At 43.6% G+C, this 24,135-nt stretch overlaps 1 protein-coding gene across 4 annotated transcripts in view; it reads right to left on the reverse strand.

The window, feature by feature from the left end:
* The window catches only part of LOC114644738 (NACHT, LRR and PYD domains-containing protein 12-like), a 217,671-nt gene that overhangs the window by 150,704 nt on the left and 42,832 nt on the right, over nt 1–24,135 (reverse strand). For all 4 annotated transcript variants that reach the window (XM_051924823.1, XM_051924836.1, XM_051924832.1 and 1 more), the window contains exons 8-9: nt 23,907–24,080; nt 6,236–6,409 (exon numbers count right to left, since the gene is read on the reverse strand). In XM_051924823.1, the coding sequence (XP_051780783.1) occupies nt 6,236–6,409; nt 23,907–24,080 (348 nt within the window). The remainder of the gene's footprint in view (nt 1–6,235; nt 6,410–23,906; nt 24,081–24,135) is intronic.

Raw genomic sequence — 24,135 nt, forward strand, 5'->3', positions numbered from 1 at the left:
ATACAAGGCTGCTCAAGTTCATGAGGATGTTCACAATGTAATTTCTTTCTGGGTCCATGCCTGTGTTTCAAGTTGGGTGGTTGTTATGTCCTTTGTGATGTTGTCTGTGGTATGGAGGTTAAGTAGGTTGTGGAGTTTGTGTCTGCATGAGCTATTGCTTTGTATAGTGTTCATGTACGCCAGGGGTGCCCAGCTGTTATCCTGGGGGCAGCATTGGCAGCAGGTTTTCCTTCCTGCCATTTTCTTTAATAAGTGACCAGTTTCTGCTGTAAATTGGCTTATTTTCCCTTCATTTCGATAGTTTTATTATTAACACCCTCACACTCCTCTGAATTGCGTCTTTTTTTCCTTGAATGGCACCCAAACAGAAATGCAATGTGAACTGAGTGATCAGATGACCAGCTAAGGCACAGCCTCAAACGCCAAACAGTTTCACTTTAACCCACTTCTTAATTAGAAGCCAGTTCTCATTTTTAACTAAACCCATTCTTTAAAGCTATGGTGTGTTAGTGGGCCCATTCTGCCAACTGCAGGCATTTCCAAATGTGTTGATTTTCTTTTTTCTAAGAAAAATTCAAAATGTTTTGGTGACTTGAGCAGACCAGCATTCATCTTTCTTTATTTTCAAATATTGTGTGATGGATGCAGGTTAACTGGCTAAATGAAGGCAAAAGAAGTTAATTAGCAGCAAAAAGAAAACTGTTAAAAATGAAAACCAGGGCCAGAGTTAAACGGCTCTGCTGTATTCTGTCTGGTGTTGAAGAATTTTCTTTGGATATTATTTTGTATTGTGGAGCCAGTCCCAGATACAGACATGCAGGAAACAGATTTTGCCACACTACACCCATTTATTTAAAATCGGGGAGCATTTCACCCTGCATCAACCACCGCACAACACACAATTCAGTTCCTTCCTTGCTGCCAGTCCATCTGCCTCCACTCCTCCTCAGGCTTTGTCCTCTTCCTCCTCACTCTGGCCCAGTTTTATAGGGCACCAGGAAGAACTCCAGGTTCCCAGCGAGCTTCTTCAAGCCACACTTCCAGGTGTGGTGGAAGTGTGGCCAAATAAGGTCCTGGAAAGTTCCATGCGCCCCCTGGCGGTGGCCACGGGTTCCAACAGGGTTGTATTCCCTGCTGTAAATCACGGGGCTACTCTCAGAGTGAAACTGTCCTGAAAATACTCTCTCCCCTGGTCCTTCCACACTCAAGGTGTCCCGGCCGGGTAAGAGTTCCAGCCGCCTGCCGCAGTGTGTAAATTAATTCTGTTTATAGGATCCCTTCCTCCCGCAGCACGTGGAAGAATGAGTTGTTCTTTGGTGGCTTTGGGGTGCTGTTGTTTGCATTTTCCTTTGTATTCTTGTAGGTCTGTTTGGGAGCAATGTAGGACTCCAAAGTTGTGGGGAGCGCCCTCTTCTACGCGGTGGTGTGCTGGGGAGGCAGCATTAAGAGGAAAGACGCCTCACGTCTGGACAAACTGGTGAGGAAGGCAAGCTCTATTGTTGGCATGGAGCTGGACAGTTTAACATCTGTGGCAGAGCGAAGGGCGCTCAGCAGGCTTCTATCAATTATGGAGAATCCACTGCATCCACTAAATAGTATCATCTCCAGACAGAGGAGCAGCTTCAGCGACAGACTGCTGTCACTGTCCTGCTCCACTGACAGATTGAGGAGATCGTTCCTCCCCCAAACTATGCGACTCTTTAATTCCATCCGGGGGGGGGGGGGGGGGGGGGGGGTAAACGTTAACATTTAACATTATACATAGTTATTGTCTGTTTTTCACCTGCATTATTATCATTCTTTAATTTAATATTATTTATTGTATCAGTATGCTGCTGCTGAAGAATGTGAATTTCCCATTGGGATTAATAAAGTATCTATCTATCTATCTATCTATCTATCTATCTATCTATCTATCTATCTATCTATCTATCTATATGAATATTGGTATAGCAGATGTATTGATGGCTTTAATTGTGTGGTATACATGTATGCATATTTTTGTGTAAGAGTATCTTTAATTTTTTTTGTATTGTGTAAGTTTGCCCTTGTTGTTATAAACCAAAAGTATTTGTACAGTTTACCATCAGCCATGACCTCAATTTAGTTGCCATTTTCGAGGGTATACCAACCTTCTCTAAAGACTTCCTCCTCTACTTGAATTATTTTACATTTGTGCAGTCCAAACTCCATGTGTATGTCTTGTGAATGTTTCAGTTATTAGTATCTCTTGTAATTGTTTGATTGTTTTTGTATATATCTTTATGTCATCCATATAGAACAGAAAGTAATGAGGTGTTGTGGTGGACGGCTGGAGCCTTACTTGGCCGGGCCACCCAGAGTATGAAAGGACCGGAGTAGAGGGTATTCTCAGGACAGTTTCTCCCCCGGGCCGACAGAGGGCAGCCTCCTTGGTTTCCAGCGGTGCATAGAAGTTCAACCCTACTGGGGCCTGTGGCCACCACCAGGGGGCACATGGACTTTTACAGGGCCCTATTTAGCAACACTTCTGCCACACCCAGAAGTGCTGCTGGAAGAAAGTTGTTGGGCACCGGGAGTCCTTCCAGGTGTCTTTTACCACCTCTCGATGGCCAGAGTTGGGAGGAAGAGGACAAAGCCTGAGGAGAAGTAGAGGTGGATGGACTGGCGACAGAGAAGGGACTGGATTTTGTTGTGTGATGGTGATTCGTGCACCGTAAATAAACCAGGTGCTGGGTGCAAATCCTGTCTCCTGCCTGTCTGCGTGTCTGGTTAGGGTGGCTAAAGTGCAGTCATTTGTGGAAAAGGAAAACAGCAGAGGTAGAACAGACAGCATTGTGGTGCACCAGTGCTGAGGGTCAGTGGGTCAGACGTGTGTTTGCCAGCTGCTCATGCCGTTTATTGTCCATCATAAAGTCTGTGACTCACTCAACAACTGAGCAAGACACATCAAGCTTGACAGGTTCTCTTGTAGTAGCCCTGTGATGATGGTGTTAACAGCTGAATGGAAATCTCCAAACAAGATCCCCATGTATGTCCAAGACAGTCTTGATGTCAGTAGATGAACTTCAGGCCTAAATCCAACCACGTCATCCTTTCAGACCTATTGGTTTTGAATTCACATAATACAGCTTCATAAAACTAACATTAAAATTAGTGTCTTTGGCGATTTCACAATTGCAGATTCTAAAACCCACTGGAAGAGTTTTCTTGGGGTGGACCACATGTAACTTTGCTCCCAAAGTCCTCAGTCACAGTCCTGTGTTTATCTGTGTTCTCTTCATATTACAGTCCAGTCAAATCAATTCTATTAATGGCTCTGTTTTACATTACTGCTGAAGAGTTCAGTGTGCCTATTAAAAATGTGACATACGCATACTTCCACATCGAGACACACCCAAATGCTTCACTTTACACATCACTCTGTTTTCTTGTCAGGAAAATTCACAACAGTTAACGTCGATGCTGACCCCCAAACCCACTATCTATGACTCCGCCTCTCTTGTTTCTTGATTACTGCAGTAAACAGATTGAGGATATACACTCTCTCACTGTCAGAGACCTTGGAGTTTCATTTCGATCACTGGTGCACGTTTGGAATTTCAGTCACCAATATTGTCATCATAATTGGCAAAGATGGCATCAACCTATCCAAACAAACACAACAGATGACAAAACATCTACTCCAGTGATTTGTCTCTTTGCACTAGAGTATTTTATTTTAATACTAAAGGACAGGAAGACAGAAGACAATGTTCATAATCTCTTCTGACAGATTTAAATGCCTTTATTCATGAGGTGATAACATATTAATCTATAATTGAAGTACCATTTGGTTTCATGATTGTTTTCGTTGAAGTTAAACATTAAGTTTCACTGTGAATTGTCTTCACTCATCACTACTAAACAGGCAAACTGTAGCGGGTCAAAGACATCTCATGTTGCAAACCTATGGTCAAATCAGGTATTAAACTGATCCAGCTGGTCTGTCGCTGTGGTGTTGACTGAGTCACTGGATGTTTTCCACTTATTGTTGTTAATTTGTTGATTACTTTTCTACATCAAAGAGCAGCCATTTGCATAGAATTGCTCCTCAAGCTCGTCTCAGAACTATACCTTGTCCTTTCTCACATTCTTTCTCCAGGCTATGCTTGGCCCTCTTTTATTAATTCCAGTTCTTTATCTTGACCCAAGCATCTGAGGTCTGGCTTGAACTACTGATCTGGCAAGCTGTAGAGGATAAAAGACACCTTGTGTTGCAATCATGAGGTAAGTCAGGAGGAGGCATTGAAAGGTCTTCATTACTTGTTCAACTGGTCTGTGGTCATTAAGACTTCAGATTTGTGGGATGACAATGGAGATCTCAAAGAAGACAGAAACAGAGCAGGTGTAGAAGTAAATTTAAAATGTCCAAAACATAGGAAACAGTGTGGAACACTTGAACATGAGTAGATGAAGGTGGTTGTAAAATATTATAGGTTAAACCCGCACCTCCATCAGTGTCTCACTGTCTTTCAAATCGGTCATTAAACTGGTTCAGCTGCTCTCTCAGACTGGGTTAAGCTGAGCCAATGTACATTTTCTTTTTGCTGTTGGTGACATGTTGGTCACTTGTCCATATGGAGGAGCAGCCATTGGCATAGAATTGTCTCTCAGGTTTTTCTCAAAACGTTCTCTTGCCCTTTCTCTCATCCTCATTGTCCATGCTATTCTATGGCCTTATTCTATTCCTTCCAACTCTTTGTCTTGGTCCAGTTAGCTAAGTTCTGCTTGAACCCAATTTTACCCTTGCTGGGCTTCAAAGTAGTTTTTGTGCTAATGCCCATTTGTCTTCACACACTGATACATGAAGTGACCATGTCCATGTGCTCTCAGGTGATACTGTGCCCATTTCAGAAACTTTCAAATCTAAAACCCATCCTGTAGCTCCTCTGTGGCTTCTCTGGTCCACCTGCTCTTGACCATCTTTGATGATTACAGTTGTTGTTTCCATGCAGGAACAAAGGGAGTGACCAGATTGACCAGGGGAGCACAGAGTGTGGAATGGAAATGAGTAATGCAAGGATTTATAAGGCTGGGTGGGGGTTTGAAGCTGTAATCCCATCAGTGAGCTACAGAGGAACATTTCTGCATAAAGAATATTAAAAAGGCACTATATACTGGATTGATTAGAAAGTCATTTCAGCCTCAATATATTTTCTTGTAATCAAATATTTCTTTTAAATGTCCCGCAAGAGACACAAGTGTGGGTGACAAACACAAGAGGGCGCCACTTCACACATTGGGTATTTCAGTGAAACGCCCACCGCTGTCACTGTCCCTAAATTCCTTTTAGTGTCTGTGGACATCTAATTCACATGATGTGTGTCGTCCTGTCAGTCATTTAGTCCACTGACAGATTTATGTCAATGTTTTCTGTTGACTGGTGGGTCTTGTTTTATTATTTCACACAGAACTTGGAGTGTTCCATCCACTTGATTGTAATGATGAACACCTGCTGAGTCTTCTGTCCAACCTCTGGTTAGTTCCAGTGTCTGCTAACTTACTGTTCACACTGCCTTTAGTCCTAATTCTATCTTCCCTATGACCTTGTCACTCAGTATGACTGGCTTGTCATTCCTTCTGCTGCTGTCCACCTTTTGTCCTGTTCCTCTGTCTGTCCACCTCTCACTCCTCCCTGTCGTCCTGTTTCCTGTCTCTTATGTATGTATGTATGTATGTATGTATGTATGTATGTATGTATGTATGTATGTATGTATGTATGTATGTATGTATGTATGTATATCTAATTCTGGTTCTGTTTATCTGTTCAGCCATCTCTTATGCTACCATTCACTGTGTTTCTCCTTCTTATGTTGTTTTGGTGACCTTTAATCAACTTTAGGGATGACAATTGAGGCAGAAGACAGTGAATGAGGAAAGTGACATGACTGAAATAAAGAATGGACAGCATGGGGTTGTGGGACAAGACATTAAACATCAAACTGCACAGAGAGGACAATTAGAGTGAACGATGGGGGGGAGGTTAAGGCTAAGGGTCATAATGCTGTCTTCATGAATTCAAATTGTAAAGGGAAATCTGCACCTGCTTCCAACTCATGTGTGTCTGTCCATCTACATGTGACACTGAAGACGGTCAGATTAGGCACATCGTTTGTATTGTGAGTGTGGACTTATCAAATTTATCAAGTCAGAAAAAATAAAATTTATCAAACACACTCACTTTCACACTCACTCACAATTGTTGTTCACTCACCTCAGTGTTTTTAATTTGCAGTTTTCACTCCTCAGCCCCTCACACAGCTGATTCACTCCTGAAACCTCCAAGTTGTTGCCACCCAGCTCCAGTTTAGTCAGTGGTGAGTGTGGAGAAGAAAGAACTAAGGAGAGAGCTGAGCAGCATCTGGAGGTGATACTACATGATATGATGCTGTGGAGAATAGAAAGCGATGAGGACATGAACGGGGGCAGACAGACAAACTGACAGGTTAAAGAGCATAAAAGTAACACAAACTCCTCACTGACTGTGCTGACTGTAATGTGATCTGTTGGTTAGACATGTCAGTAAGAATATTTGATTGGACTGTCAACAGGACAATATGAGGAGCAACTGTCATCTGTGTGAAGACAATGAGTGACCAGAAAGGCCCACTTAATGAATCCAGGACAGCCAATGTCACACACTAAACTTGTCATCTTAATTCACTTAGATAATTTCTCCCATAGTCCCTTACTTTGTACTTATCATTGTCACCTCATTAAAATCCCCATTCAGACACTTGTCTTCTCAGTCTCAGGTTAGACTCGTTACCTCGTTCACAATTTGTACAGATCTCTTCATATTTCTGGTGTCCCAACTGGATGGTGAACCAGAGATCTCTTGAAGTAACTTCAACACTAATACATGAAATGAGCACATGAAGTGTGCACATGGGTGTTACTGTGTCAGTTTTAATAGTTTTCAAATCCATCTAGTCAAAGCCTGATTGAGATTTGAAAGATTGAAATCAGTAAAAAAAAGATATATCACCGTGGGGTTGGGTCTGTACCTTTAGTCATATCCGCTAGTTGCTGAGGAGCACGTGTACATGAAAAATATGCAAAAAAGATGCTGTATACAATCAAGTCTAAAGTCACTTGATAGCCTACATTTTTCTCATAAGAGTGACAAAATATGACTTACAAACACAAGAGAGCACTACTTCACACACTGAAGTATCTAAGTGACATATCCATTGAAGTCCGCTTACCAGACTTGCTCTCAATATCTGTGGAGATCTAATTCATATAATGTGCATCTGTTTTTTGTCATGTAGTCCAGAGACTGATTTAAGTCAACGTTTTCTGTCGACTGGTGGGTTACATCTTGTTTTACCATCCATTTTAAACCTGTTTAGTCTACTTGGCTTTAATGATGGACACCTATAGTGCCCTCTGTCCAAGTATGGTCATTTGTTGTGTCTCATACCTGATATCCACATTGCCTTCAGTCCTAATGCTGTTGGCGCTCCACCAGTGACCTTCTTTTACTCCTACTGTCTATAACTACCTGATCATTTCTACTGCTATTGTCCATTTCTGTTGGTCCACCTTTCACTCCTCATCCTTGTCCTCATCCTTCATGTCTCTTTTTTTCTTTTTATTTCTGTCCCTGTCTTCCTCCTCATTATCTTTGGTATCCTGCTCTACTTGTTCCTCTCTGTCAGTTAGGTCCAGCTCCAGTTATCCCCTGATCTTTAGCCATGGTCACTCTGGTCAGATATTCTAACCATTGATCTCATTCTTATTCTGTTTTAATGCTAATGTAGTGCCCTACTTGTTGGATGTAATAGTGAACTTAATAGTTAGACACAGTGACACATTTTTTTTCAAAAGCTGGAACAAAGTAAAATGTGGTTGGTGCTCTTTACTACAAATCAAGGTATAGTGCGCCATTAGTTACACAATGAGATTTTTTTTTCTTTTCCAAAGAGGAGCTGGAGAAAAAATGAAAAAAATGATTATGGTGTGGAGGCAGAGAGATGGTATAGAGTGTTAAACGAGAGCATAAGAAGACGAGAAAAAACGGTAAAAAAAGTAAAAAAAACCTGTATCAGAGTCGAGAGAGAGAAAGCATAAAAAAAAGTGTTTCCTGTTCCTGTTAATGTTAACTGTGAAGGAGCATGGAGAGGGTTTGGCTCACTAGAACGCGGATGAAAAGGGACCGTGGCTTTGGGAAAAAGTGACAGACAGCTGAAATGTTGGACAGCTGCCTTTATGGTATTTGGTAGATAAAAGAAATGAGGAAAAGGGGACGCTAAATGATTAAGCAATCAAGACGATGTTACCAGCGTTTCCAAGATGGAGTTGTGAGATTCCTGTGTTCTATTTATGTGTTGAAATGGAGCGTGATGGATGTTCCATAAGGAAGACATGAATAACAGTGGATTTGTGTACAGAATATGAGCTCCAACTAAGCTCACCAATTACTTATTATTATGGATTTCTATGTGTTTGTCCCAGTAGACACTGACTGTGATTTAACTCAGACCAAGTAATTGAGTTGACTTAAACTGGGATGATACCTCCTGAGTGGGTTGTTTAATAAATGTGTTTTTTTTTTTTTACATCTCCATGATTGTAAATAAATAATTGTACATGTAAATATTTTCAATAAAGCAAATTGGTATATTATGTAATTACCTTAAGGGTGAGTTTTCACAAAGCATTACTTTGCAGTATTATAACGGCAAGTATAAATATGATTGATTCATCGGACCTGTTGGTTGTTTAATTTAATTGAAGTGTGTCAAATATGCATCCCACCAGTGAGTTTTTTTAATAACGAGACAGTTTAGCGGAGGGAGGGCTACAGTATTTTATTTATATATATATATATATATATATATATATATATATATATATATATATATATATATATATATATATATATATATATATATATATACAATATATAAGGCGGCACGGTGGCGCAGTGGGTAGCGCTGCTGCCTCGCAGTTGGGTGATCTGGGGACCTGGGTTTGCTTCCCGGGTCCTCCCTGCGTGGAGTTTGTATGTTCTCCCCGTGTCTGCGTGGGTTTCCTCCGGGCGCTCCGGTTTCCTCCCACAGTCCAAAGACATGCTAGTTAGGTGGATTGGCGATTCTAAATTGGCCCTAGTGTGTGCTTGGTGTGTGGGTGTGTTTGTGTGTGTCCTGCGGTGGGTTGGCACCCTGCCCGGGATTGGTTCCTGCCTTGTGCCCTGTGTTGGCTGGGATTGGCTCCAGCAGACCCCCGTGACCCTGTGTTCGGATTCAGCGGGTTGGAAAATGGATGGATGGATGGATGGATGGATACAATATATACTGTATATTGTCACACACGTGTGCATGGGAGGCAGCTAAAGGGCTTGAGTAAGGGCAGTTCCGAGTCACACCGGGATGTGGCAGAGTGCACTGACTCTTTTTCTCCCTTTCCTGTAGACCATTCACGGGAGATTCCACCTGGCCCTCTTGACGTCAACTTCTGGGACCGAGCCTATGGAAGGAGACCTTGCCAGCTCCGGCCCCTTTGATGTCACTTCCAGGCTCGAACCAATGGCTGTAGACCTTCATGAGCCTGACCCCTTTGATCTCTCTTCCTGTGTTCCCCATTAAACGCCCCCACCTTTTCCCTATTCCCTCAGCTCTGTTTTGGACTCAGTTTTGTACACATCAGTGCTGTATACAATTTACAACTTTGCCGCCAGGAAACCAAATACACGGGTGGCTGCCCCAAACCTTTCTATGACTCTGAGTCGAGTTTGTGACATTGACGTAGTCGGCAGGATGGAGAAGTCCCGGAAGAGAAGGGTTGCGGGATTTGCAATGCACCCAGGTGGAGAACGTACCAGGGCCAAGTTTTCAGGCGGGGAGGGTTCGGCAAGACCCAGTACGGGCTCCTCTTCCAGCACGCTTAACTAGGCAACCTAGAGAGGCCAGGGAGTGTGTGGGAGGGGCTCACAGAGTTGGGCTGCTCTGGAGGGGGAAGGCAAAAGGGACTTATTATGCTCTCTCGGAGGAGAGTGCCCGCCTCCCTGTGAAACCAGAGCCCCAATTACCACCTAGGGGTGCCCCAGACTGGCAGGTGAGTAAAATAAAAAACTGGAGGTAGGACCCAGAGCGGCCGACCCACAGACAAGCCTGGTCCTTCTGGGCAATGGTAGGGCAGTGGTTACAGCCATCTGAGAACAAGCCTTACCAAATAATAGAGCAGGTAGCCTACTTTCTGCTCCTGAAAGTGCTTCCCCATGGGTTCACCCAGCCAGTCTGGGGTAAGCAGCTGAAGAACATGGCAGAGCTTATACAGCTTCTGGAGACACAAATGACGGCCTCACAATCTGAGGGAGCAGAACCATTCCTTTGTCGAACTCAGCCGGAGTACGTCCCAAAACCTAGCCCCTCCCACACAACCCGGAGCTTGTGCCAGCGTTCCCGGAGTCATAGGCGCGCAAACCGCTTGAAAGCGAGGTGGGATGCAGGTGGAGGGGGAGGAGGGGTTGGTGTGCTCTGACTAACCCATTTTCGGTCCCACACACAGACGTGGTGATTGTAAATGGGTACAAGACCACAGCTTTATTTGATTACGGCAGAAACATTACCATTGTTGCCCGCCGGTTTGTGCTGCCGCAACAGTGGTTGAAAACTAAGACCAGTATAACCTGTGTCCATGGAGAAATCCGCTGGTACAGGTCCGCCATCTGTGTCATCAGTTGCGGAGGATCGATAAAAAAATTAACCGTGACAGTCCTCCCAAATCCACCACACCTGGCGATACTGGGGTGGGACTGGCCTGAAATTAAAAGCTGCGAGACACATACCACTCCTGGGTTTAACTTAGGCCTAGTTATAGATGGGGATGAGCCATCTCAAGATGCCTCCATGCCGTGTAATCAGCCGGCAGAGAGAAAGGAAGTGGCCTCCCTGAATGACGTGGCAACTCCCGGACCATCGCATCCCGATATATCATCCACGAGTGCCGAGATGGAACAGGAGGAAACCACGCCAATTGAGGTCAGCCCGGACCCTCTCAACCTTTTGCTCTTTTAATTTAAAGAAACGTCTGCTTCGTTTAAAAGGGAACAGTGGAATGACGACTCCCTTAAGTTTGCCAAAAATGCAGTGGTGCTGGTCAACAGCCAGCGCACACACCAGTCGATGCCACAGGGTCTTCACTTTGTGTTGGAAAATGACCTTCTGTATCACGTAGCTACTGCCAGCTACTGCTAATCCTGCGGACGTTCTGGCAGCAGGTCTATGAGTTAGCACATGCCCACCTCCTAGGTGGCCATTTGGGCACCGAGAAAACCCTGGAGCGGATCAAGCTCCGCTTTTATTGGCTGGGAATCAATGAGGAGCTTTGTCACTTTTGCACTTTCTGCCCGGAGTGTCAATTGCGACAGATTCCTAGGGTGGACCATGCTCCTCTTATTCCTATTCCCCTAATTGATGTTCCATTTCATAGAATTGGGGTCAATTTAGTAGGACCGCTAGAGCCCTCAGCCCAAGGACACAAGTATATTTTAGTCCTCCTGGATTATGGTACCAAATACCCCAAAGCTGTTCCGTTGCACTCAGCCACTTCTAAGGCCATCGCACGGGAATTATTAGGGGTCTTTGAGCGCGTTGGCATCCCTAAGGAAGTCCTGATGGACCAAGGGATGCCTTTTACCTCGGAGACGTTCAAGGAGACTGCCAAGTTACTTCAAATAAAGCATTTAAAGACCGTGTTATGTCATCCTCAAACCGACAGTTTGGTAGAAAGGTTCAATCAAACTCTCAAACAAATGCTTCATTAGGTGGTCAACAAGGATGGAAGGAACTGGGATCAGCTCCTCCCCCTCATCCTTTTACATAAAAGGGAATTCCCACAAGCCTCCACGGGGTTCTCCCCTTTTGAATTACTGTATGGGCAACAACCCCAAGGCATATTAGATATCTTAAAAGAAAGATGAGAAGAGGCTTTTCCCTCTACAAATATATTGGAATATATAGTGCAATTACGCGATAGATTTAGTAAAATTCATCCCCTCCTTAAAAGTCACATGGAAGAGGCTCAAGCAGCACAGGCCCGATATTACGACCATGGCACGTCTCTACAGGGGTTCCATCCGGGAGATCGGGTCATGGTTCTAGTACCTACCTCCCATTCTAAGTTGCTTGCCCATTGGCAAGGTCTCTACAAAGTTAAGGAGAGGAAAGGACTCGTCGACTATTTGGTGAGTCAACCCAATCATCAGTGGAGGGAGCGGGTTTATCATGTAAATCTGCTGAAACCGTGGAAGGACAGGGATCCTGATCCCTCCTCCCGTCAAAGGACAGGGATCCCGATCCCTCCTCCCATCAGCCCCGCTCACTCTTTGCTCACACAGCTAGCCTTAACTTCGGTGTAGATTTAAGTCCCAATTATCCTGTCCGTCCCGGAGGTAGTGAGTGAAAACTCTGGAAGAACTTCTCTGATTGAGCACGATATTGTGACAGAGCCCAGGGTTATAGTCTGAGAACGTCCGTATCGTCTTCCCGAGGCAAAAAGAGCTGAAGTGGAGCTTGAGATCAAGCACATGCTGGAACTAGGTGTAATCGAGGAAAGTCATAGTCCCTGGTCCAGTCCCATTGTATTGGTCGCTATGCCTGACGGGAGTTGGAGGTTTTGCAGCGACTTCTTTCAACTTAGTCAAGTCTCCCAGTTTGATGCTTATCCAATGCCACGAGTGGACGACCTCCTTGAAAGGCTTGGACAGGTTCAATATTTGGCCACACTGGACATGACAAAGGGGTACTGGCAAGTTCCTTTAACGGACTCTGCGAAGGTTAAAACCGTGTTTAGAACCCCTAGCGGACACTGGCAGTATCGCATCCTTCCATTTGGGTTACATGGGGCTCCAGCAACCTTCCAGCGTCAGGTGGACAAAGTGCTCAGGCCTCATAATTCATACAGTGCTGCCTATCTGGATGACGTGGTCATCTATTCCAGCACATGGATGGAACACCTACAGCAGGTAAAAGCGGTATTGCGGACACTTGGTGAGGCTGGGCTTCGGATTAATCCCAAGAAATGTTTCTTTGGATTGAGCGAAGCCAAGTATTTAGGCTACCTGGTGGGTCGGGGTACCGTGAAGCCACAGTGCTCCAAAGTAGATGCCATTCTGAAATGGCCCCATCCACGAACCAAGTGGCAGGTCCAAGCCTTCCTCGGGTTAGCGGGACACTACCGCCAAGGTGTGCCCCGGTTCTCAGACAGAGCGGCGCCCTTGACTGATTTGACAAAGAAGAGGGCCCCAAACATTGTAGTATGGACTGAAAAGACAGGCACTGCATTTAGTGACTTGAAGCAGGCCCTTACGTCCACACCTATTTTTAAAGCACCTAACTTTTCTTTACCTTTCATCCTCCAGACGGACGCTTCGGACACAGGCCTGGGGGCCGTGCTGAGCCAAAGTGTCAATGATGTGAACACCCCATCATGTTCCTGAGCCGGAAACTGTTGGACCAGGAGACCATGTATGCGGCGGTGGAGAGAGAGGCTTTGGCGATTAAATGGGCGATTACTCAGCTGAGGTACTACCTGTTGGGCCAGCAATTCACCCTTGTCATTGAACATGGACCTTTACAGTGGATGACCCTGCACAAGGAGTCGAATCCGTGGGTCACCAGGTGGTTTCTTGACCTCCAGCCATACAAGTTTTCGCTCATTCATTGTTGGGGCACTCTTCACGCCAACGCTGATTTTCTTTCTCGGGTTCACAACCTCTCGGTCAGGGTCGACCGACCCGATGGGTCTGGGCTAAGGGCCTTGTCACATACGTGCGCATGGGAGGCAGCTAAAGGGCTTGAGTAAGGGCATCATACTGTGCACTGACTCTTTTTCTCCCTTGCCTGCAGACCATTCATGGGAAATTCCACCTGGCCCTCTTGACATCACATCTGGGACTGAACCTATGGAAGCAGACCTTGCTGGCTCCGGCCCCTTTGATCTCACTTCCTGTCTTCCCCTTTAAAAGCCTAAACCTTTTTCCATATTCCCTCAGTTCTGTTTTGGACTCGGTTTTGTGCACTTCAGTGCTGTATACAATTTACGACTTTGCAGCCAGGAAACCAAATAAGTCGAGTTTGTGACTATATATACAGTATATATATATAAACATCTATGCATGGAAGTGTGTGTGTCTGTCCGGCTCAGAAGTTAAAGGTGGAATTGGGGTAAGGGGTTCACCTCCTAGGTTACACAATAATACACAAGCTAATACACAAGCAAGGCGAGCAAGTTGGCAAAATGAAAACTCCTAGGAGAGAGACGCCCAGAGTTGTTCCTTTCAATTACCTGACCTCTCTACATTTCAAATTTTTTTTCTGACAATTTTAATAGTTTCTGGGGCCCCGGGCTTTTTACAGCACAGGCTTACACAGCTAGTATATATATATGTGTATATATATATATATATATATATATATATATATATATATATATATATATATATATATATATATATATATATATATATATATATATATATATATATATATATATATATATATATATATATACAAGGGGGCTCCGCCCCCTGCTCGCTTCGCTCGCCTACCCCCGGCGTTTTGAACCCGTGCCCGCCGGGCAGCCGTAGGTTGCTTTTGTATTGGCCTCTCTACCTCATGTAGCATTTTTATAGACTTAGCTAATGGGTGATTGTTTATGACCTTAGTGACGTTTCTCATTATAAGCTCCGTGCATTATTTGTTTTCAGGAAGGTTCATTCGTTGATAGAGTGCGTCATCTGGATCTAAGATGTATATTTCTGCAAATTTGCGTTCGTGATTTGTTTCAGGGTGCACTGTTACAATGTGATGTAATATTTGTCCACATACGCGAAAGCACTATGGGCCATTGCCAGCTGGTGGCCTGATATTTACTCCGGTAGATGCAAAAGCAAATGAACTATTGTAGGATCTAATGCAGTTCATAAAGTTTTTACTTTCAGGTACATCGTTAGTTAGAAGCTTCCGTAGATATTCAGGATATTCATGTAAAGGAGGCAGTCTAACTTGACCCTTTTGACAACAACGTGTAAACTTATTAGTTGTATTGCCAGTTGTTTCTTCAGGGAAGTTAAGTGAATGACAATGATTGCAAATGACATTCATTAATTCCAATGAATTTTCATTAATAGTGGACTCATTGCGTTGTAGACGTCTGCGTTCATTGATTTTTTCCCGTCGGTCCCGTTTTTGTATGTCTGTCACTCGAGGTCTTTCGTTTTGAACCCGTGCCTGCTTCGCTTCCACAGTTTGAGATGCGCGCTGCATGCATCTACGTTCATTGTATCTGTCCATTTGGGATCGTTTCTGTACCTTTGTTAGTTGAGCTTTTTGTTTTTGGAGCTGAGACAGTTTTTCTTCCGCGGTTTCAGAAGCGCGTTGTAGGCGCCTACGTTTATTGTTTTTTTTCATGCAGGCTAGTGTTTGAGGTCCCGTTAATCGAACCGTATCGTTTTGCACCCGTGATCGTGAATTCATGACTTGTCTGTTCTTTATCGTTAGTAATATGGGTAAGTAATAAGGATGATATCACTTACTGTTAATAGGGAGCGTTTTCTGTGGTTGTACGGTTAATAGTGCATCACTGTAATGAGATTCACTTATGCTGTATAGTTTGTACGTGTTCAGATGACGTATGTTTAATACGGAGCGTTCGTTTCTTCTTATTATTACCCATCAGGTGTTGCGTCTGTGTTATCTGTGGTTGTCCTGTTAATATTGCATCACTGTAATGTGATTCCAATATGTAGTGTAGTTCAGTTTCTTGTTATTTATGTATGATGTCGGGTGTCCGCGTGCGTTTTTTTAGAAGTGCGTGGATTATGCTGTGTAGTGTGTATGTTGATTTCAGATGCGCGTTGCAGGCGAATGCTCCTATCGTAGTATCTGCCGTTTTCTGTACCACAATTCACTTTTCGTAATATCTCGGGGTTGATGTGTGACCCTTTGTGGACTCCGTAGTCTGTCCCGTTTTACTCTGGTGGGGGGGGGGGGGGGTGACTCCTCTTTTTCCGTACCATCTCGGGCTTGATTTGTGAACCTTTGTGGACTCCGTAGTATGTCCCGTTTCACTGTGGGGCGGGGATAATGTGATTCAAATATGTTGTTTTTGTCAGTATATGTGGGGTTTCTGTATGATGTCGGGTGTTTGCTTGCGGTTGGTCTTTTGTTTTTGAGCGGTAATCTCGGGCTTGATGGGTGACCCTTTGTGGACTCCGTAGTCTGTCCCGTTTCACTCGGGGGCGTGGGTCTGACTCCTCTTTTTTGTGTGCTATGGGCGCGTTGCCTCATTTCTTATTTATGTTAGTGTGTGTACTCCGTAGTCTGTCCCGTTTCACTCTGGGGCGTGGGTCTGACTCCTCTTTTTTGTGTGCTATGGGCTTTGTGTGGCGCCTGCATCTGACTCCTTTTTTTTGTGTGCTATGGGCGCGTTGCCTCATTTCTTATTTCTGTTAGTGGAGGGGGGCTTTGTGTGGCACCTGCGCACCATGTCTCCTGCGATTTCTATTAGTTGGAGGGGGGCTTTGTGTGGTGCCTGCGCACTATGTCTTTTGCGTCCACGGGCAGGTCCCTGCGTCCATATCCGGTTTACCATTCTCGTTTAGTAATATGTATATATATATATATATATATATATATATATATATATATATATATATTGTCACACACGTGGTGTTTAGGAGACAGCTAAAGGGCTTAAATACATGTTATTCCATGCCAGACCAGGGGGTGGCTAAGTGCACTAATTTTCCCTCTCGATCTTTTGCAGACCATTCTAGGGAAATCCTGCCCGGCTCTGGGGCAGCCACTGACGTCACTTCTGGTTCCGGTATTGATGACATCACTTCCGCTACTGGCCTTTAAAGCTGACATCTTGCTTCATGGAAGTCAGTTCTGTTTTGGACTCTGTTGAATGAGCATGTCTCTCTTATTTAATCATTATTCATAATCATTATTTTTGCAGCCGAGAACAATTATATGGGTGGCTACCCCAAACCTTCTCAATGTATTGTGGCCATTTTTCTGACAATATATATATATATATATTGTAAAATAGGCACTTTATTGTGCCCGACCCAGCACAAACTCACATGGAGGCACGTATACAAGTACAAAGAAAACCTTTATTTTCTTCACCTGTGGGGCACATCTTCCCCATGAACCCCACGGGCACAACACGGTCCAAACATCACAAGCACAAAACACACTCCCTTCTGGCACCACCACTCCTCTCACCTAGCTTCGTCCTCCTCCTCCCGACTCTCGCCACTGAGAGGTGGTTACTGGCCCCTTTTATAGCCCACCCGGAAGTGCTCCAGGTGCTTGATCACCTGTTCCTGTGCCTGTGCACTTCTGGGCGGGGCTGAAGATTCATCCAGCCAGTCTCAGGGACCCATGTAGCACCCTCTGGTGGCCACCCCAGATCCCAACAGGGCTTTGGAGAACTCCATCTCCCATGGAACCCTGCGGGAAACTGAGGCACCACCATCAGCCAGGGAGGCTGCCACCAAGCATCACAGGGGAGGTATTGAGCAGCCCATGGTTGCTCCCCCAGAACATACGTTGAAGGCCGTTTGCCACCAGGGAGCACAGAAAACACCGAACACAACAGACACACACTTTTATTTTTCCATGGAAAAAGCACACAGTCCCTAAAGTAGAATAAAGCACACAGCAATACTCTTGTCTTTGTCCCTGTCTCTGTCTCCTTCTCCACTCCTCTCCGCAAGCGTCGTTCTCCTTCCTCCTGACTCCGGCTCCTTGAGCAGTGGCAGCTAACTCCACCCAGAAGCACTTTAGGTGGCTTGTTAGAGAGATCTGGAAGTACTCCCAGGTGTGGCGGAAGCCTGACAAAGTCTGGCTCTGCAGCTCTCCCTGGTGGTATCCCCAGAACCCAACAGGGCTGAGCCCTGTGGGAATCCGAGGAGCTGTTGCAACCCAGGGGGGCTGCAAAGAAAACAGCTTGGAGGAAATAGCGCCCTTCATGAGCTATATCTCTTTGTTCTTCCATTAAGGTGGTGTCCTGACCAGGTAAGGATGCCAGCAGTCCCTTACAATATAAATATATACATTGTCATGTGAGTGCAGATTTCTGACAAGAAGATCATTAAGGAAGCCTAGCCTTGCTCACATGGCCCTGAGTGGTCCACCCACTTTCATCCTGGACACCATAAAAGCAGGCATCTTCAAGAAGATGATGTTCATTTGGATGTGAAGAATCAAACTGGAGAGGCCTCTCGTTGACAGCACCTTACTTATCATTAGACCTCAACAAGACCACTTTATTTGTGCCCTGGGCACCATTTATTTTCTGTTTTATACAAGCTTATTAAAAAGGGTAGTCCGGTGTGTGCCCTAACATTCCTTTTTTGTTGCACTCAGTCTCTTCCTTGGTCACTATGTACTATATATTGTGTAATATGCATATATATATATATAAATATATATATATATATATATATATATATATATATATATATATATATATATATAAATATATAAACATATATATAAATAAACTACTCAAAATAATTAAAGGAACACTTTGAAAACACACCATATCCCAGTGGGAAAAAAATCATGCTGAATATCTATACCGATATGGACTGATATGGTAATGTGTTAGCAACAACAACAACAACAACAGCAACAAAATCTTCTAGCATTGTTATACCATGGAAGACCCAAAGAGTGTCTGATTTAAAGAGAACATGCCGTAGAGCTGAGCATAAATGGAGAAAAACTAAACTAACTATCCATTATGAAATATTGAAGTTTAAAATAACAGAATACAATAACACAGTCCGTCTTGAGAGACGCTGCTATTTCTCTAAGATTATAAATAACAATGGTAGTAATCCCAGAGTCTTATTCTCTACAATTGATCATCTGCTAAACCCAAGTAAAACAAAGGAATGCCTCCAAAATACTTCCAGTAAAACCTGTGAGGCTATTGCTGTATTTTTCAATCAAAAAAATTAATGATATTAGAAATAGCATAGTATATCTCCCCAACACTAAGGATCACATAAAATAATTTCTCAACTGAAACCCTCCACCTGTGTCCTTGACCCAATACCAACAAGTTTTTTCAAAGAAGTATCTGGCATGCTAATTGATAGTATTCTTGATATAGTAAACTTGTCATTAGATACGGGGGTCTTCCCAGGCTGTCTTAAGACTGCGGTAGTTAAACCCCTACTCAAGAAAAATAATCTCGACCCCTCTGCTTTTGAAAATTTTAGACCCATTTCTAACCTGCCTTTCTTAAATAAAATTCCAGAGAAGACTGTCATTATGCAGCTAAATGAGCACCTCAATAAACCTGCTATTCTTGATAAATTTCAGTCGGGTTTTAGAACAAATCACCGCACAGAAACTGCACTCGTTAAAGTAGTAAATGACTTGCAGTTAAATGCAGACAGAAGCCATTTATCTGTTCCCATCCTCTTAGATCTGAGTGCTGCATTTGACACAATTGATCACAACATTCTTAGAAATCGCCTTAGTCAATGGGTGGGCCTCTCTGGCAGGGTCTTAAATTGGTTTGAATCCTACCTGGCAGGTAGAAAATTCTTTGTTAGTTGTGGTAATTACAATTCAAAGACACATGATATCCTACATGGTGTTCCACAAGGCTCTATCCTGGGTCCGCTGCTCTTCTCAATCTACATGCTTCCGTTAGATCAGATTATCTCAGGACATAACGTGAGCTACCACAGCTATGCTGATGACACACAGCTGCACCTATCAATAGCACCTGATGACCCAGGCGCTGTTATTTCACTAACACAATGTCTTACTTGTGTTTCTAATTGGATGAATAGCAATTTTCTCAAGCTAAATAAAGAGAAAACAGAAATTTTAGTGATTGGCAATAATGGATACAATGAGATTATTAGAAATAAACTGGATACATTAGGATTAAAAGTCAAGACGGAGGTAAAGAATTTAGGGGTAACTGTTGACTGTAACCTGAAATTTAAATCGCATATTAATCAGACCACTAGGACAGCATTTTTTCACTTAAGAAACATAGCAAAGTTAGACCTCTTATATCGTTGAAAGATGCTGATGAATTACCGTATTTTTCGCACCATAAGACGCACTTTTTTTTCCCCAAAAGAAGGTTGGAAATGTCTGTGCGTCTTATGGAGCGAATATTGCATCACAGACCATGATGTGTATTACCTGACAAAAGTTGACATCCAGGGGTAGAGGGCGACAAAACTCACTGTTACGTTACAGGCATTCCCTCTGTGCTTGGAGGAATGTTAGACTCATTGACTCGGCATCTAATCCTTGCGTGTGCGTGAGTTGTGAAATGTAAACAAAGGCAAGATAGCATCTACATCTCAGGAGGGAGCGAAGCGAGTGCAGAAAACAAAATACTCAGCAGACGATGTTTTGCGCATTATCACTGAGTCGGACTCTGGACTCGACAGATTACCAGCCGCTGGACTACTTCAGGCTGTTCTTTCCTGAAGCTGCCTTTCAGCTACTGTCAGACGAGACAAACAGGTATGCAGAGCAATTTTTTGAATCGAGGGCTGTGCTTGCACCGCGTTCTCATTTTTCAAACTGGAAATCCACAACAAAACACGAGATGAAGGGCTTTGTGGCATTACAAATATAGATGGGACTAGACTGGTGATATAACTTCAGGGAGCATTGGTCCAAACGTGCTTTGTCCCCTGGTGGCTTTGGACAGGTTATGTCGCGTAATGATAGGTACATGATGCTGCAAAGTGATTGTGAGCAACTGAGCTTAATAAATTCTGACACTAGCGATGAGGAGTTCTTGGGGTTTCCATAAAACTAGAAGAGTGCTTGAACCTTAAAGTCTCTCCTTATTTGTTAATGACAGTGATGATGTTTCTTAATAGTGCTGTTGAATTTACATGGTTGAAATATTATTCTGCTATATTTTATTAAACATATTAGTGCACCATTTGGTTCAGAATATTTTTTTTCTTGTTTTCATCCTCTAAACCTAGGTGCGTCTAATGGTCAGGTGCGTCTTATGGTGCAAAAAATACGGTAGTTCACGCTTTTGTTTTCAGTCGACTAGATTATTGTAACGCAATCCTCTTAGGACTGCCCAAAAAAGACATAAATCATTTGCAACTAGTGCAGAATGCAGCTGCTAGAATCCTAACTAGGAAAAGAAAATCCGAGCAATTTCTCCAGTTTGGATGTCACTACACTGGTTACCTGTGTCATTCAGGATTGACTTTAAAATACTGCTTAAGGTTTACAAAGCCTTAAATAATCTCGCTCCATCTTATATATCGGAATGTCTGACACCTTATATTCCAAATCATAACCTCAGATCCTCAAATGAGTGTCTACTTAGAATTCCAAGAGCAAAACTTAAAAGAAGTGGTGAGGCGGCCTTCTGCTGTTATGCATCTGGAAAAGCCTGCCAATAGGAATTTGCCAGGCTAATACAGTGGAGCACTTTAAAAAACTGCTAAAAACTTATTACTTTAACATGGCCTTCTCATAACTTCATTTTAATTTAATCCTGATGCTCTGTATATTCAATTAATTATCATAACTATTCATGGTGGCTCTAAAATCCGTACTAACCCCTACTCTCTCTTCTGTTTCTTTTCCCGGTTTACTGTGGTGGCGACTTCTGCCACCACCACCTAATCAAAGCACCATGATATTCCTACATTGATGGATTAGAAGCCAAAGGTTTTCATGACCATCATCAGCAAGTCCTTCCATGAGAACCCTAAATACAAAGAGGACTGTTTCATTTATGTTAGGCAGAATGCCCAGAGGGGGTTGGGTGGTCTCATGGTTTGGAACCCCTGCAGATTTTATTTTTTTCTCCAGCTGTCTGGAGTTTTTTTTTTGTTTTTTCTGTCCATCCTGGCCACTGGACCTTACTCTTATTCTATGTTAATTAGTGTTGTCTTATTTTAATTTCTTACTTTGTCTTTTATTTCTCTTTTCTTCATCATGTAAAGCACTTTGAGCTACATTATTTATATGAAAATGTGCTATATAAATAAATGTTGTTGTTGTTGTTGCAATGTGTTAGGATCGAAAGGATGGCACATCAATGTCACATCAATAGCATTGATGGAAATTTGATGGAAATGAAAATGATCAACCTACAGAGGGCTGAATTCAAAGACACCCCGAAAATCAAAGTGAAAAAATGATGCGGCAGGCAGGCGAGTCCATTTTGCCGAAATTTCATTGCAGCAACTCAAAATCGTACTCAGTAGTTTGTATGGCCCCCACATGCTTGTATGCATGCCTGACAATGTCCTAATGAGACAACGGATGGGGTTCTGGGGGATCTCCTCCCAGATCTAGCCAAGGGCATCACTGAGCTCCTGGATAGTCTGAGGTGAAACCTGGCGGTGTCGGATGGACCCATACATAATGTCCCAGAGGTGTTCTATTGGATTTAGGTCAGGCGAGCATGGGGGCCAGTCAATGGTATCAATTCCATCATCCTCTCACCACATGAGGCCGGGCATTGTCGTGCAGCAGGAGGAACCCAGGACCCATTGAACCAGCATAGGGTCTGACAATGGGTCCAAGGATTTCATCCCAATACCTAATGGCAGTCATGGTGACGTTGTCTAGCCTGTAGAGGTCTGTGCATCCCTCCATGGATATGCCTCCCCAGACCATCACTGACCCACCACCAAAGAGGTCATGCTGAACGATGTTTCAGGCAGCATAATATTCTCCATGGCTTCTCCAGATCCTTTCATGTCTGTTCCATGTGCTCAGGGTGAACCTGCTGTCATCTGTGAAAAGCACAAGGCACCAGTGGTAGACCTGCCAGTTCTGGTGGCAAATTCCAGTTGAGCTCCACAGTGCTGTGTGGGCAGTGAACACAGGGCCACCCTCATAAATTCTGTTTCTGATTGGTTGGTCAGAGACATTCACACCAGTAGCCTACCTGCTTGAGGTCATTTTGTAGGGCTCTGCCAGTGCTCACCTTCTTCCTCCTTGCCCAAAGGAGCAGATACCGGTCCTGCTGGTGGGTTAAGGACCTTCTACGAAGGTCCCTGTCCAGCTCTCCTAGAGTAACTGCCTGCCTCCTGGAATCTCCTCCATGCCCTTGAGACTGTGCTGGGAGACACGACAAACCTTCTGGCAATGGTACATATTGATGTGCCATCCTGGAGAAGTTGGACTACCTGTGCCTGCTCTGTAGGATCCAGGTATCGCCTCATGCTACCAGTAGTGACACTGACCATAGTGCAAATGCAAAACTAGTGAAAAAACAGATGAGGAGGGAAAATGTCAGTGGCCTCCTCCTGTTAAACCATTCATTCCTGTTTTGGGGGTTGTCTCATTGTTGCCCCACTAGTGGACCTGTTGTTAATTTCATGAACACCAAAGCAGCTGAAACTGATTAACAACCCCCTCTGCTACTTAACTGACCAGATCAATAGCCCAGACGTTTCACTGACTTCATGCTATTATCTGATTAAAAAGTGTTCCTTTAATTTTTTGAGGAGTGTATATATATATATATATATATATATATATATATATATCCTTTAGTGATAAAGATGTTTTGTTGGCTTTTAACAAACTTTAATGAGAAGATCAGAGACAATAGAGTGTGACGGAGGGGAGAAATAAACAGACAGAAGGGATGATGAGACAGAAGAGACGATGAGAAGATGAGAGTGACCACTGTGTAAGAGGGGATGTCTTTTTTAATTTAATTATTAAAGGGAAATTTCCATCTGTGTTCACCTCATGTCCATCTTTCTGTCACATGCAACATTCCAGTCTGTCCTGTTTGTGTTGTAGGTGTGGAACAGTCAACCTCTATAAAGTCAGAAGAAATAAAAGTTATCAAGCACACATATACACTTGTTGTTAACTCACCACAGTTTTTCTAATTTGCAGTTTTCACTCCTCAGCCCTTCACACAGTTGATCCACTCCTGAATCCTGCATGTCGTTGTCGCTCAGCTTAATATCAGTCAGTCGTGAATGTGGTGAAGAAAAGACTGAGGAGAGATCTGAGCAGTTTGTGGAGGTGAGACGACATAAAGGCAGGCTGTGAATACGAAGAAAGGGACATGATGAGATAGGGAGGGACATACAAACAGACC

The sequence above is a fragment of the Erpetoichthys calabaricus genome, chromosome 1, assembly GCF_900747795.2.
Source record: "Erpetoichthys calabaricus chromosome 1, fErpCal1.3, whole genome shotgun sequence".
Lineage (NCBI taxonomy): Eukaryota > Metazoa > Chordata > Cladistia > Polypteriformes > Polypteridae > Erpetoichthys > Erpetoichthys calabaricus.